Here is a 14,041-nt window from a genome sequence, read left to right as displayed (position 1 = left end):
CCACAATTAAAAGCATCGTCCCATTCAATTTAATTTTTTTTTTCTTTCCACCACTCCAATTATCTGCATAGTTTATTAGCACTGCAATTTTATAAGTTGTGATCATTAGACATAAGTGAGATTATGACATGTTTGTCGTGAGGGCCTAATTATAAAGAAATGGAAAAGGACATAGGTTACACGCTTCTTTAAACTAAAAAAGAACATGATGAAAATCAATAATTGGATGATTCCCCCATATCTCTTATCATCATGGGATGACATAGCATGTCCACTTTAAAATGTGACCAAGTAGACATCATTCATGGTGGACCGGCTTTTGCACATACGGAGTTACAACCCCCTCCTCATCAGTCGGTCGTGGCTCCCAACCTTATTATATTCCAATTAAAATCTTAAATAGACGTCCACCAATGAAGTTTGACTCAATGGATTATTAAGACCAATCACCATGAAAGTATAGCTAATCTCAATGCTTTGGCCATCCGGATATAAGAAGGTATTAAGCGGACGAGGAATCAGCACCGAGTCGTTAGCATTGGCGTTAGGAAGGTATTCATACTCTATTCTTTCATCCATCCCCAACCAGCGTCTCTTAGCTCTTCACCGCCTCATATTCTCAGGAACAATGACTGCCAAGATTCATCCGCAACAGCCAGAATTCGCTAGCTCTGCTGTGATCCATGATAAGATCCCCAATGCATCTGCCTCAACGCTGACAGTGTGGAAAAAATCTCTTGTTTTCAACTGCAATGGCCTCACTGTGTTCGATTCAACAGGGAACATTGTGTTTAGGGTGGACAACTATCCTTCAGCTTCCGGGGGCGAAGTCGTTCTCATGGACTCTGCAGGGACGGCCATCCTTACAATGCAACGAAAGGTATACAAACATATATAGTAGCTCTCAATTAGTTTTCCATCGTTTTCTCTTTGATGTAACGTTTGAAATTGTATTGAATTTTATCATTGTATGTGAATCAGAGACTGAGTCTGCGGAATGAATGGCAAGGATTCCGAGGAGAATGCCGGGATGCCCAAAAACCATTGTTCGTCGTTAGAAGGGCGCCATCTTTGTTCATCTCCAGAAAGAGTTTAGCAGATGTGTACATGTGTTCATCGCCTAAAATCATGAAGAGTAAAAAGGCCCTCTCTGATTATCGTGTCGAAGGGTATTATGCCAAGCGTTCCTTCGCGCTTCTCAACAGCTTTAACGAAGTCGTTGCGGAGGTCTGTATGCTTCCCGATGTCTTTTTTACCTTCTATATCCATATTCAGACTAATTTATTCGCTTGTGTTCATGCCATGTTCTGAAAAAAATTTGGATTTTGCAGGTGAAGCCAAAACAGGTGAGATCAGATATAACGCTGGGAGGAGACGTGTTTAATCTGATAGTGCGGCCTGGCTACGACCAAGCTTTCGTCATGGGGTTGATTATCTTTCTCGATCAGATCATGCCATCCGATTGAACGCCCATAGAGTCCAAGGGTTGGTAGAAGGGAATAGAGCTGAGGAATATGTTTTATGATTTCCTCTCTTAGTCTTGGAATGGCGGAATCCCACAGGAGAAGAATTGGAGGTAGAGAATCCCACTGTGTTTGGAATACCCGATAGTTTTCGAATGGGATGTTTTGCCGGAGAGTCATTATATCATTAGAGAGGATCACGTTATCCACGAACTCGTTTCCTCCCCTGGGGAAAATGATCCTTAACGCTTACCATCTAGTGCCTATCTTCATTGAGTGGGCATAACCCTGAAAGGGCTGCGGAGCCCCGTGATTATGTGCATATTGTAAATTGAATTTTGTACAGGTGTGGATATGATTTTTCTTAGCGGGGACGAGGGCTTTATTTTTTCGACGGCCATTGTAGGGTTAACAATTTTCAAGTGACCAACGGAGATAATAGGGTTTCATTGGTTTAATGAACGCTTAAACACTTTATTAGGGTTTCTTTGGTTTAAAAGGCTTAAACACTTTATTAGGGTTTCTTCTGGTTTAAAAGGCTTAAACACTTATTTGTATGAGTTATGTTGCATTTATGGGCGACTACTTTCTATCTATTTGTAATAGCAAATCTATGGTGGATAATGAGTCTGCCTATTTGCATAACGAATTGATTCGACAAATAAATGAAAAATCATTTTATGAAGCCCCTTAACATATCATGAGATGTACTGTTGACTGATTTGTGAAATATAGTGGGAATTTCCTTGACGAGCTTCTCGCCAGAGATTTTAATGGCATTCATAGACGCGTTTCTGTATTTAGTTCCGGAAAAATAAACAGTGGTTTGAAAATGCAGAATGCATTCCGCCATTTCAAGAAGACTGAACTGGTGGAATGGCCTTAGTTATGGTTTCTTATCTTTTCAGAACGAGTAAAATAGGTAGTTTTTGCTGTGTTTATAAAGAACCAAAACCACTGTGCACTTTACACCACAACAACATTTCGTTCTTTTATCTTGGATTCAAACTTTCATCTTTAATGAGAATTGGCAATTAAAATTCAGGCGAGCTGCATCATTTCTGGCTATGTCGGATTGTTGTTACCAATTTGAATTTTTTTTGGAAAATTAACCTATATTCAGGATGAACACTCTACTTCTAAATGGGTTACTTTTCCAATTCTAAATCCATTAACCCACACCATTTATGAAGTCCATAGAAATATCTTTATTGAAAGGCTCTATATTGAATAATCTTTTAATTTAAAATGTGGAGTGCGTGCGAGAGGTCTAATGAACAGGAAACATCCTTCTTCATTTCCACTAAATTAAAATATATGATTTATTACTATAACCATCATTCATATCATAAAATTAGAGCAAACGATTTATTACCATAACTGTCTTACATATAGTAATATGTTTATCACTCAGTAATGTGTTTGATTAATAGGAATTAGTATACACAATTAAAATTAGAGCAAACGATTTATTACCATAACTATATAGTAATATGTTTATCACTCAGTAATGTGTTTGATTAATAGGAATTAGTATACACAATTAAAATTAGAGCAAACGATTTATTACCATAACTGTCTTACATATAGTAATATCTTTAGCACTCAGTAATGTGTTTGATTAATAGGAATTAGTATACACAATTAAAGAAGATAAGATTTATTACAATAACTTTCTTACCTATCATAATAGGTTTATCCCTCAGTAATGTGCTTGATTAGTAGGAACTAGTATACACAATTAAAGATTTTTATATAGAGGGATAGTATGTTATATACAGGGATTAGTAGATCTTTTTTATAGTTATTGTGTATACTATAAATTTTCATTATATGTATAGTATATTATTGATTAGTATTAATGGAAAATAGAATGTTTTATGTTTAAACTGTTATTTTTATTTTTTTATAATTTTTTTTGGAAATGTATTTATAAAATGTTTAGTTTTTTTAATGGTCTTTATTTTTTATTTTGTTGGTTTAAATTTTACCTGTAAAATTATAGTATTTTGATTTATTTGATTCCGTTAAGATATGATAGGTTGGACATCTTATGTATTTTATTGGTTGTGATATATTGGTTTATCTAACCACATAAACACATGATTGTTCTAGCATCTTTAGGATTCTACTCTTGAAAATAAGGAGTGTTAAGGTTGGTTTGTATTTGCAATGTCTACTTTAGATTTTTAATGATATTCTCACCAATTTTTTTATGTTTATTTGATATTCTATTTATTGATAAGTATTATTAATAGGACTGTAAAGTTGTGTTCTCTCATCTTAACAATGAACCCTTCTGAATATATGTATAAATATATGATCATGATAAGAATATTGAAAAAATAAGGAAAAACACTATGACCAATATATAGCATCATGAACTATGATATTTGTATTTCCTTGCACTAACTAATGCTCTATAATGATATTGTAAAATTTTATGTTTTAAGTTATAAAGATGAAAGTGTATATAATCTCAGGGGACCTAAATATTATGCTAATATATTAGCTCGCTCGTTACAAATGTAATTTTACTATTATTACAATTTGTATTCTCATACCTATATTTATTAAGTTCCAATCATATTTTGTTTTATTGAAGAAACTTTTGCAACTTATCCTAAATTAAACACACACATATATATATATATAATTTTGTACTATTATAGATTTGATCATTTTCGATGAAATTGTTTACTATAAATAATATATTCAAGTTATTGATAAATTGATATTGTTGTTTTAATTCAAGTTATTGATAAATTGATATTATTGTTTTAATTGTTTGATATTGTAATTTTTTTAATTTCAATTAATTTTTATTGTAATAGATATCTAACATAATATTCTACTCATTACAACACTTAATAAAAAAAATATAGTTAACAAATAAACACATTAAAAGCTCATAATTTAAGCCGATCTGTATACAAATATGGAGCCTTTCAATATTAAGTTATTAACCTAAGGCTAAAAAACATACCATCATTATATTTGGCTTCAATGATTCTCCTCCACTTCACGTGTTATTCTTTACTCATTAATGAAAAATACATATTGGAATTTTAGGCAACTCAATTGATTGTTGTCCCTCATGTAATATATTTTATTTTTTTATTATACATACAATTTAACAGTGACATTTTTATTATAGGCATTAGATAAAAGAAATTATAATTTTTTTACTATTTAAAAATTCTATTAATAAGTTACTTTATAAAAGTCTTTACCATTAAAAATTGTAATGTATTATTTTATAAAATTCTTTAGAATTTAAAATTTTGATATAACTGTATTTTTATGAGTGAAAATTTAACTTGATTTTTATAAGTTAAAATTTTCATATACGTCATTAAGCTTATTTATTCATTTTCTTAGTAAGCATAAAAAAACATTTTGCTATAGCCATTTAAAAGTTTAAAATATTGAAAAATATTTAAATTAGATTAAATATATCTGCAATTTAATAATTTTACAAATTTAAATTTTAATAATATTTTTTAAATTTTAAAAGTTTAGGAATTTATATGTGTAATGTTAATAACATAAATTTATTTTAAAATCTTACAAATGAATGAGTCGATAAAAATATTCCAAACAATCTTAAACAATCGTATTAAAATAAGATTGCAATTTTAAATTATAATTTTGAAAAATATAAATATAAATATAATGATATGAATTTTATATATTTTTATCAATTTCACATAATAATAATAAATATATAAAAAATATTCTAATTTGATATTAGAGTGTGATTTAAAATAGAAAGATAGAATGAATATCTTTTATGTCATATCTAATTATAAGTAAAAATAATAAATTAGTATAAATATATAAAACAAATAATTACATTAAAGTATGTAATATCTAAAATTTATTTTTAAAACTATTATCATGTCATTTACACTAAATGATAGTTTACATTACTTCGTAATGGGTATCAAAACATTGAAGGTCTAGAACACCTGATACATATCATGTCATTTACACTAAATGATAGTTTACGTTACTTCATAATGGGTATCAAAACATTGAAGGTCTAGAACACCTGATACATATACCAATTATTTGCAAAAAGCTAGTTTGTTTTCCATAATTGTGATATTAACATTGGTGGCATTTATCTGTTACATGAACCTCCATATATATATATATATATATATATATATATTGACTAGTCAATATTGTGATCTATAGCTTGATCCTTGGTGGGATTGTTTAACTATCTAAGAGGTATTTAGGATAATCAATAATCTAAACTATGATTGTATTTCTTTGTGAGTGCCACTTAATGTAGCCTTTGTTAAAAAATAATGATATTTGAATGTTAAGATAAGGGATGTAGTAACGTTTTGTAATAGATATGGATTTTTCTAATATATTTATCATTGATATATTTTGGATGCCTCTTGATTTTTTAATATGAAAAAATAAATCATATATATTTAGTATGGATTTTGATTTTTCAAGAGTAAAAAGGAACATAGTTATCTAACAAATTGATTCATGGGAAATGCAATAGAAAAAACCTCTCTAAAAACATAATAATTCAATATAAGTCCACCAATATAATATAACCCTCTAAAATGTCTCAATGTGATATAGTCCTCCATGCATGGTGCAACATGTTGCAACCATTGAGCAATATACTGAGTTTGCATATGTTAACGAATGTGAATGTTGTAATGTAACACAATTATAGTCAACCTTGGTCGACCATAATAATTTGATCACCCATTTTCAACCATTGTTAATCATGGCCAACCATGGTGAACCCATGTCACCCATGGTTATTTGATATACACCTTTAGGCATAAACCAACCCTTTAAGATTCTATTAATGTGATATAATCAATGAGGAAAATAAGATTTCTTTATAAGCTGACCAAGACAAATACCCCAAACTACCATGGCCATTTGAGAAAATATCACTAAGGGATAACCCTCAAATAATTTCACAAGGTTCCATAACCCTTAATTATCATTTTAGTGGGATTTGACCATATACAAACATATAAATTCAACAAAACATAGCTGAGGTGCACATTGCAATGAAATAATTAGTCAATAACATCACAACTCAACATAACAATTGATAAATGTCTCAATGTGACATAACCAATGACAAACATTGCAATTCAAAATTTACTTTCATGAGCATAACAATGTAACATAACCCTTGAATAAAAATACAATTCAACTCATGTCTATCATAATGTGACAAAACAATAAAATAAAATCATAAACATGACATAAGCCTTGATGAATGTCATAATGTGAAATAGCTATTGAGAAGCATACCAATTCCATATAATTAAACCTATATAAATATGATTACATGTCATCGTTACTTAGGAAATTCCCATTGAAATATAACCATTAAGGAAAGTTGCAAGGTAACAAAACCCCTAATGAATGTCACAATATGTCTTAACCATTGAGGAACAAGGTGATTTGGTATATCCTAATATATGAATGTTGCACTATAGCATAATCAGTACATAACATCAAAATCAAACCCTTGAGGAACATCATATTGTGATATATGCCTTTATAGATATCAAATTTTGAGATAACCATTGAGATACATAAGAATTTGGCATAAGAAAACCATGATGAAAATACTAATGTGACATTACCATAGTAAACAATGATTAAACATAATCAACATGGTCAACCATAGTCAACCATGAGTAACTATGTCTAGCCATGTTCAACCAAAGTGAATCATGTCCACCTTAAGTAAACATGTTCCATCATAGTAAAAAATGATTGAACGTGATCAACCATTATAAAAATATGTTAATGATGACCGACTTTGGGGGTTCCTCGAATCAAACATCTTCTCGTTCAATCTCCTGAACTTGTGGCTTATGGACCCATGAAAACTTGGTTAAAATTTTCCTCCCTACTGCAATTACTCATACCTAGCAACAATGCTATGTTCGATTTCAAAGCCAAAAACTACGAACATGCCAACATGACCAGAGCTATGCACCACTTGACTGCTTCCACTTAGAGGCACTTTCTTACATTAAGAAAAATGGGCATAACACTATGTTGTGTATTTTTTTTCTTCTTAGCATTTTACTTCGGTGCATTAAACCTATAGTTTGGGGGTCTGGACTATTTTCCATAATGAACTTTGAATAATGTATAGACTTCATATTAGTCAAATTTGGGGGGGTCCGAGCTAATGCCTTATGTGCGTTTGATTTTTTTCATCAATGTCTAGCTTCTTCCGATTGACTAATATTTTGATGGGGGTTTCTTTGGCATCATTTATTGATGGAATTTGCTACCTCTAATAAAGAACAAATTTTCAAATTAGACACCCCTTCTTATTTTTTGAGTGATTTTGGGAGACTATTATTGTCTCCCTTGTGATAACCCTTAACAACTATTGGTGCACATTTTGAATATGCTCTGGCTTAACCTTCACCCAAAGCTTTTCCACACATTTTCAGTACCCTTGAGTCCATTGCTTTTGACTAAGGGCTTATCCTCATGGTTGTGATCCAACCATCTTCCTTCCACCTAATTTTTATACCTAGGAAGCTCTCCTAATTAGTGGTAGGGATACATTATCCCTTCCCTAAATCCATGATAGTGGAGGGTTTTTCTCTTTTTTTTTTAGGGATGGTGTGTTCTTTAACTATTCGAGGTATGGACGTTATCTAGAGTTCCATAATAATTATCAATGTGTGAATTCCTTTACGCTCCAGACTCCATTATATCCCATATGAATTAGTTGTATGGATGCCTTTCTCTAGTCTGATCCAGTTTAAGACTTACCACTAAACTTCAAAGTCCATTAAACAATGCATCAAAACCACAATATTGCCACTATGTTTGCAGAAACATAATAAAAAGCATAAACTGAAATAAAACAAAAAGGTGCATATATTTAAAACAAATCAGTTATATATACATCATCTCAAGGCCTAAGAGCCCCTTCAACTTGATCTACAATATCGTATCTTCCTTCCTAACACACTCACAAACATCCTAAATAATTAAAAATCGTAACAAAATAATGAATCTTTCCATGCTACCCTTCTATAGGATTTTAAATATTTTAAAATTTACATATAATTAAAGGAAATCATGCCCTCTCACCAAGACTTCCATGATGCTCATTCGAGAGGCTTTTGGTAGGGTGTTCATGCCCAAGCATCATACTCCCATGGTAGAAAATATTCATGATCTATTGATCATGTGTTGTCCTTCCTACATCATATTAGTCTACATCTCAATCTTCTTTCTCCTCATGTGTCACTAAACTTGTACTCATACTCAACAATGACCTACAACCAATCTTCCACTGACACCTCACCAACCTCTCTCCTCTGGCTCGATCTTTTGGTATCACAAGTTCACATCCTCTAGAACCTCTCTAGCCTCCTCTTCTCCTCTAGATGTTGCACATTTTTGACCTCTCTTGGAAATTCTACCCACAATCACAAGTGTGGGATTTCCTCAACAACCTCTATTGAACTGCAAATCAATTTTTTGTCTCCTTCTCTAGCTTGTAGGAAATATTTCCCTACTCCGATACCACTTGATGACAACCAATTATGGGGGTCCCTCAAATTGAACCCTCTTGGATTAATCTCATGAAGCAATGGGTTAGTGTCCTATGAATACTTGGTTAATCTTAACCTTACTATTGAAATAACTTTTATCCAACAACAAAGCTTGGCTTGATTTTAAATCCCCAAAATCCTAACATCTTAGCATGGGAAGAACTATGCACTACTTGATTGCTTCCACCTAGAGGTACTTTCTTATGATTATAGAAATGGGCATAACACTATGGTTTTGGCAATTTCATTTTTTCTACTCAAAATTTGATTCTTGTGCCTCAAACCTATAGTGTGGGGACTAGACTATTTGCCCAGATGAACTTAAAATGAGACCCAAACTTCATTTCCAACTAGTCTTGGGGGGTGCGCTATGCATGTTTAAGTTGTTAACATTGTAAACTATAAAACAAGAATTGTGAACTCAAAACGAGAACTATAGCCAAAAAAAGCCAAAAAAAACATGAAGAAACAACTTGAAAACGAAAAGTGTTGATGTCGCATGAACATTTTTTCAAGGCAAATTTTCAACATTTTCTAAAAATCGCAGTAAAATCCAATAAAAGCCATTTTTTTGTGCAAAAAATACCCTGTAAAAGAGAAGTGTTGATCTCGGAATAATGCCTTTTTTTACGGGTGGTAAATTTTCAACATTTTTTAGCAATGTCATTAAAGATAAAGCCTTAAAATTCCAACAATTTCTAGCCATGGTGTTAAAGATAAAATATCACGACTCAAAAAAACCTTAAAATTTTGACTAATTTTCAACCATAGAATTAAAACCAAAGATCATGACTACAAAAAACCTTAAGTTCTCAATATCTTTCAACAATGGCATTATGGAAAAGGTATATGAGTATTTTTTTTTAAATGAACACTTGAATGAAAATGTCATTGTACCAAGTGTAATTTATTTTTTTTAAATGCTAAAGGTATAGCCATTTCAAAATCTTAGCTTAAGAAAACTTGACACATTGCAACAAAAAATAAAAAATCATCCATCAAATTCGCATGCAGGTAGGTGAACTTGACCCATCACAATGAAAACCTAAAAGCCAACTATGAAATGGACATATTGTGGGAGCAAACACAATCCATTATGACGAAAACATTAAAATTAACTATCGAATTGACGCATAATAAGATTAGGTTGCTAGTCGAAGATCGACACAAACCCTATAGAAAAAATAAAATAAAATAAAATAATAAACAGATAAAAATGAAAAATATAAAACAAAACAAAAATTAGAACATTGAAAAAATTAAAATTAGAAAAAAACTTAAAAAACAAAAACAAAAAGTTTAATAAAATAATAACAAGTAAAGAAAATATATATTAAACATAAAAACAAAGAATATATATATAAAATAAAAATGTAAAAAAATAAAATAAAAGATTAACTTATAAAAATTAAAAAAAAAAGATTAAATGAAAAAAAAATTATTTCCAAAAACACATAATTTAAGAAAATGTTTTAAAAAAAATAACATAGAAAAACAAAAAAAAAATAGATAATTTGATAGTTACAAAAAACAAACAAACAAACAAACGAAATAAAAAGCGTTCATAAAAATATTAAAAAAAAACATTAAAACCAAATTAAAAATATATATTTTTAAAAAAATGTAAAAAAAAATAAACATCATCAAAAAACAATTAAATAAAAACATTAAAAAAATAAAGAAGCATAAATAAAGAATTAAAATTAAAAAGTGTGTATATATATATATATATATATATATATATATATATATATATATATATATATATATATATATTATTTTTATTTTTTTTTATATTGTTTTATTTCTTTATTTTTTTTTATATTGTTTTATTTCTTTTTAATGTTAATTTTGTTTCATGATTGCTTTTTCTAAAATTGTTCTTTTATGTATTTTATTTAATTTTTTTTCCAGAAGATTATTTATTTATTTCATTTTTAAATTTAATTGCATTTTATTTTTTTTATTTTTTTAATGATATATTTTAATTTTTATTTATTTTTTTTTGTTACTTTTACTTAAAATTCTATCTGAATGATTTTTGTTTTGGAAAAAAAAATCATATTTTATATTTTTTTTATATAAAATTCATGAAAATATAATAAAATTTGCTATTTTTCCAACTTCTTTTATTCAAAATTTTCAATTTTTTTTTCATATTTATCATGTGATTTTTAGCGAAAAGGTCTCACGTTTTTCTAATTACATATATATACAAAATTATTATTTATTGTGAGTGTCTAAAATAATTATTTTTTATTGACAATCATTTTATGTGTATTGAACTAATAATTTACAATATGTAAATATATAAAAAAAATCATATGCTGAAAATATTAATTCCAAAAAAATAAAATAAAATTTCATTATTAAAAAACATTCTAAAGAAAAACAGAAAACACAACTTCCAAAAACCCTTAAAATAAAAACATCTTATGACAAAAAACAAGAAGATGAATAAGACAACATGAAAAATCATTAAATAATCAACATTTAAAAAACATTTGTGCATAATTACTACATAAGAAAAATTTAGGTGTAAAAAATATGCCTTAAAAAAAAGGTTGATGCTTTTGAAATCCTTTATGAACCCCAATAAAAATCACCAAGATTTAAAAAAAAAAATCCATACTTGGTCATATCATAAAATTTAAAGTGTCAAAAATAAGTCCTCTAAAGAAATGGGTTCATGGTGCATCAACACTTTTCAAAATCAACATGAAAATCACTAAAAAAATTTAAAAAATGTTCATACTGGATACATAAGAAAATTTAAAGTGTCAAAAATATGTTAAAAATAAGGTGTATTCTGAATAAACACTTTTCAAAATCGGATGATTTCTTTGTACCTCAAAAAAATGAGAACTAGGTACAATTCTTGTTTGATAGTTTACATTGTTTGTTTCCTGAATGCCTAAAATTTGTTAATTAACAAACCATGCAACATTGGTTTCCCTAGCTCTACTTATTAATGAAATTTGGCATGAAATCGAATCAGGTCAAAAATTATAGCTTAGACCAGCCTCCTTATTTCATGAGAAATTTCACAAGGTTATTCTCATATCCGTTGTGATAACCCTCAACAAATTTTGATACACATTTTGACTATGCTCTAGCTCGACCTTCACCCAGTGCATACCAAAACACGATCACTGCCATTCATTTCATTACTTGTGACTAAGAGCATATCCATATGTTAGTGATCTAACACTCTTCCTTACACATAATTGTTGTACCTAGGAGGCTTTCCTCCTTGTTGATGGAGATGGATTATCCCTTATCGAAATCCATGGTAACAAAACTCTTTTCTCTATTTTTTCTTAGGGTTAGCACATTCTTTAACTATTCAAGGTCTAGATGTTATCTGGAGGAATAGGTTGATTGTCAATGTGTTTATTCCTTCATGCCCTAGACTTTGATATAGCCTGCATTATTTATCTAGTCTAAACGCCTTTCTCTAGGCTACTCTAGTCTAGGATTTACCATTAAAATTCACGAATCATACCCCATCGAACAATACATGACAACCACGATATTAACATAGGGTTTTCATAAATGAAATAAACAAAATATACTTGAATGAATCATAGAGACTACAAATATTCAAAATAAATCGGTTATATATATGGCCTCTGAAGGCATGAGAGGCCCTTTTGGCATAATCTACAATGTCCTAACTCTTTCCTCAGACACTCATAGGTTGCCTATATGAAACAAATCCTAACAGAATGAGGAATCAAGCCATGCTAGTCTTCTAGATGCTTCTAAATATTGCCATGCTAGTCTCATTGTAATAAGGATTGCCTCAATATGAAAATCAACCATGGTCAACCATGCTTATTTTAGGGTTTATAGTATTTATCTTAGGGTTTATATACCTTGGTTTTATAATATTAATCCCTTGGGTTTAATATTTTTCACTTGGGTTTATAATATCACTGCCTTGGGTTTATTAACTCAAGGGTTCATATTCCTAGGGCATAATTGACACAGGGAAAACCCCACTATACCCACAGTATGCATGTGAAAATGCATAATCTCATTTTTCCGAGGAATTTCTATGACCTTCTTGGTCAAACCTTCATAAACTAAGGTTAAGGCCCCTTCCTTTAAATCCTCATTCATGCGGAAACATTTCTTTAGACTTCCTATAGTCTAAACCTTCGTTAATCCTTCTATGGGGACTCTATATTCAACAATTCACCCTTTATAGTAACCTTGGTTAATCCTTTCACGAAACCTTCTAACTCATAGAGTATGCCTTCAGAGCTCTTCACTTGCTATATGTGATAGCCTTCTCCACTATTGATTTCGATCACCAGATCAATGACTGTCACAATATCGCATCAACCTTTCATGTGCTTCCATCGCCTCTCATATGCGATATGCGATCACAACTGGCCTTCAAATAAATTAAAGCCGCACCTATAACTTTTTGGTTACACCTTCTCCACAAATCTTTATCATGATCTTTCTCCACCATTGATCTTACCTTCGATCCGATAGGTGTAATTCTTCCCAATCAACAAATCAAATCGACACTCTATAACCATTGATCAAGATCTACTTGATCCAACGGTACACAACGATGTCAGGTGGAACACTTATGCGAGGTTTAACTCCTTTTCGGACCAAATGGGAATTATAAACCTTCAATCTGTAAAATTTTAGGTCCACCCCTACCATTAATGCTCGATCAACTTATGACCTGATATCCATTGGATGATGAGCTTTTTACATTCTACGAGTTGCGACCCTTCAACTAGCACACGGTTTAACAATCAGCCTAATCCCGTAGTTGACTATGGCATGCCATTGACTTTTGTGATCAACGACTGAGATTTACTACGAGACTTCAACTATGACTAACTTTTTCATATACTCTCTAGCCCCGCTACACTTTACTTTATTTTTATGTCATTCCTTCAATGGTTTTCTATGGACTCGACTTCCTTTAGGGTTATGGTCCTTCTCTGTTCTGCCAAC

At 30.4% G+C, this 14,041-nt stretch overlaps 1 protein-coding gene across 1 annotated transcript; it reads left to right on the top strand.

Annotated features, from left to right (window-relative positions):
• Positions 1-476: 476 nt before the first annotated feature.
• LOC149158674 (protein LURP-one-related 8-like) lies at positions 477-2,193 on the top strand. The gene is made up of 3 exons (XM_089433355.1): positions 477-880; positions 982-1,227; positions 1,332-2,193. The coding sequence occupies exons 1-3, from the start codon at positions 629-631 to the stop codon at positions 1,464-1,466; spliced, it is 633 nt and encodes a 210-aa protein (XP_089289481.1). The 5' UTR covers positions 477-628; the 3' UTR covers positions 1,467-2,193.
• Positions 2,194-14,041: the final 11,848 nt, after the last annotated feature.

The sequence above is a fragment of the Pinus tabuliformis genome, chromosome 5_2, assembly GCF_031772625.1.
Source record: "Pinus tabuliformis cultivar Carrire ecotype Pingquan chromosome 5_2, CPIR1, whole genome shotgun sequence".
Taxonomy (NCBI): Eukaryota; Viridiplantae; Streptophyta; class Pinopsida; order Pinales; family Pinaceae; genus Pinus; species Pinus tabuliformis.
The sequence above is the reverse complement of the archived record's forward strand: the minus strand, read 5'-3'. Positions and strand labels throughout refer to the sequence as shown.

Bases quoted from the DNA above. Each gene is read 5' to 3' on its own strand.
- LOC149158674 (XM_089433355.1), top strand. From the start codon at position 629: ATGACTGCCAAGATTCATCCGCAACAGCCAGAATTCGCTAGCTCTGCT. The intron at 881-981 runs GTATACAAACAT...TATGTGAATCAG, and splicing joins TCCTTACAATGCAACGAAAG to AGACTGAGTCTGCGGAATGA. The intron at 1,228-1,331 runs GTCTGTATGCTT...TGGATTTTGCAG, and splicing joins TTAACGAAGTCGTTGCGGAG to GTGAAGCCAAAACAGGTGAG.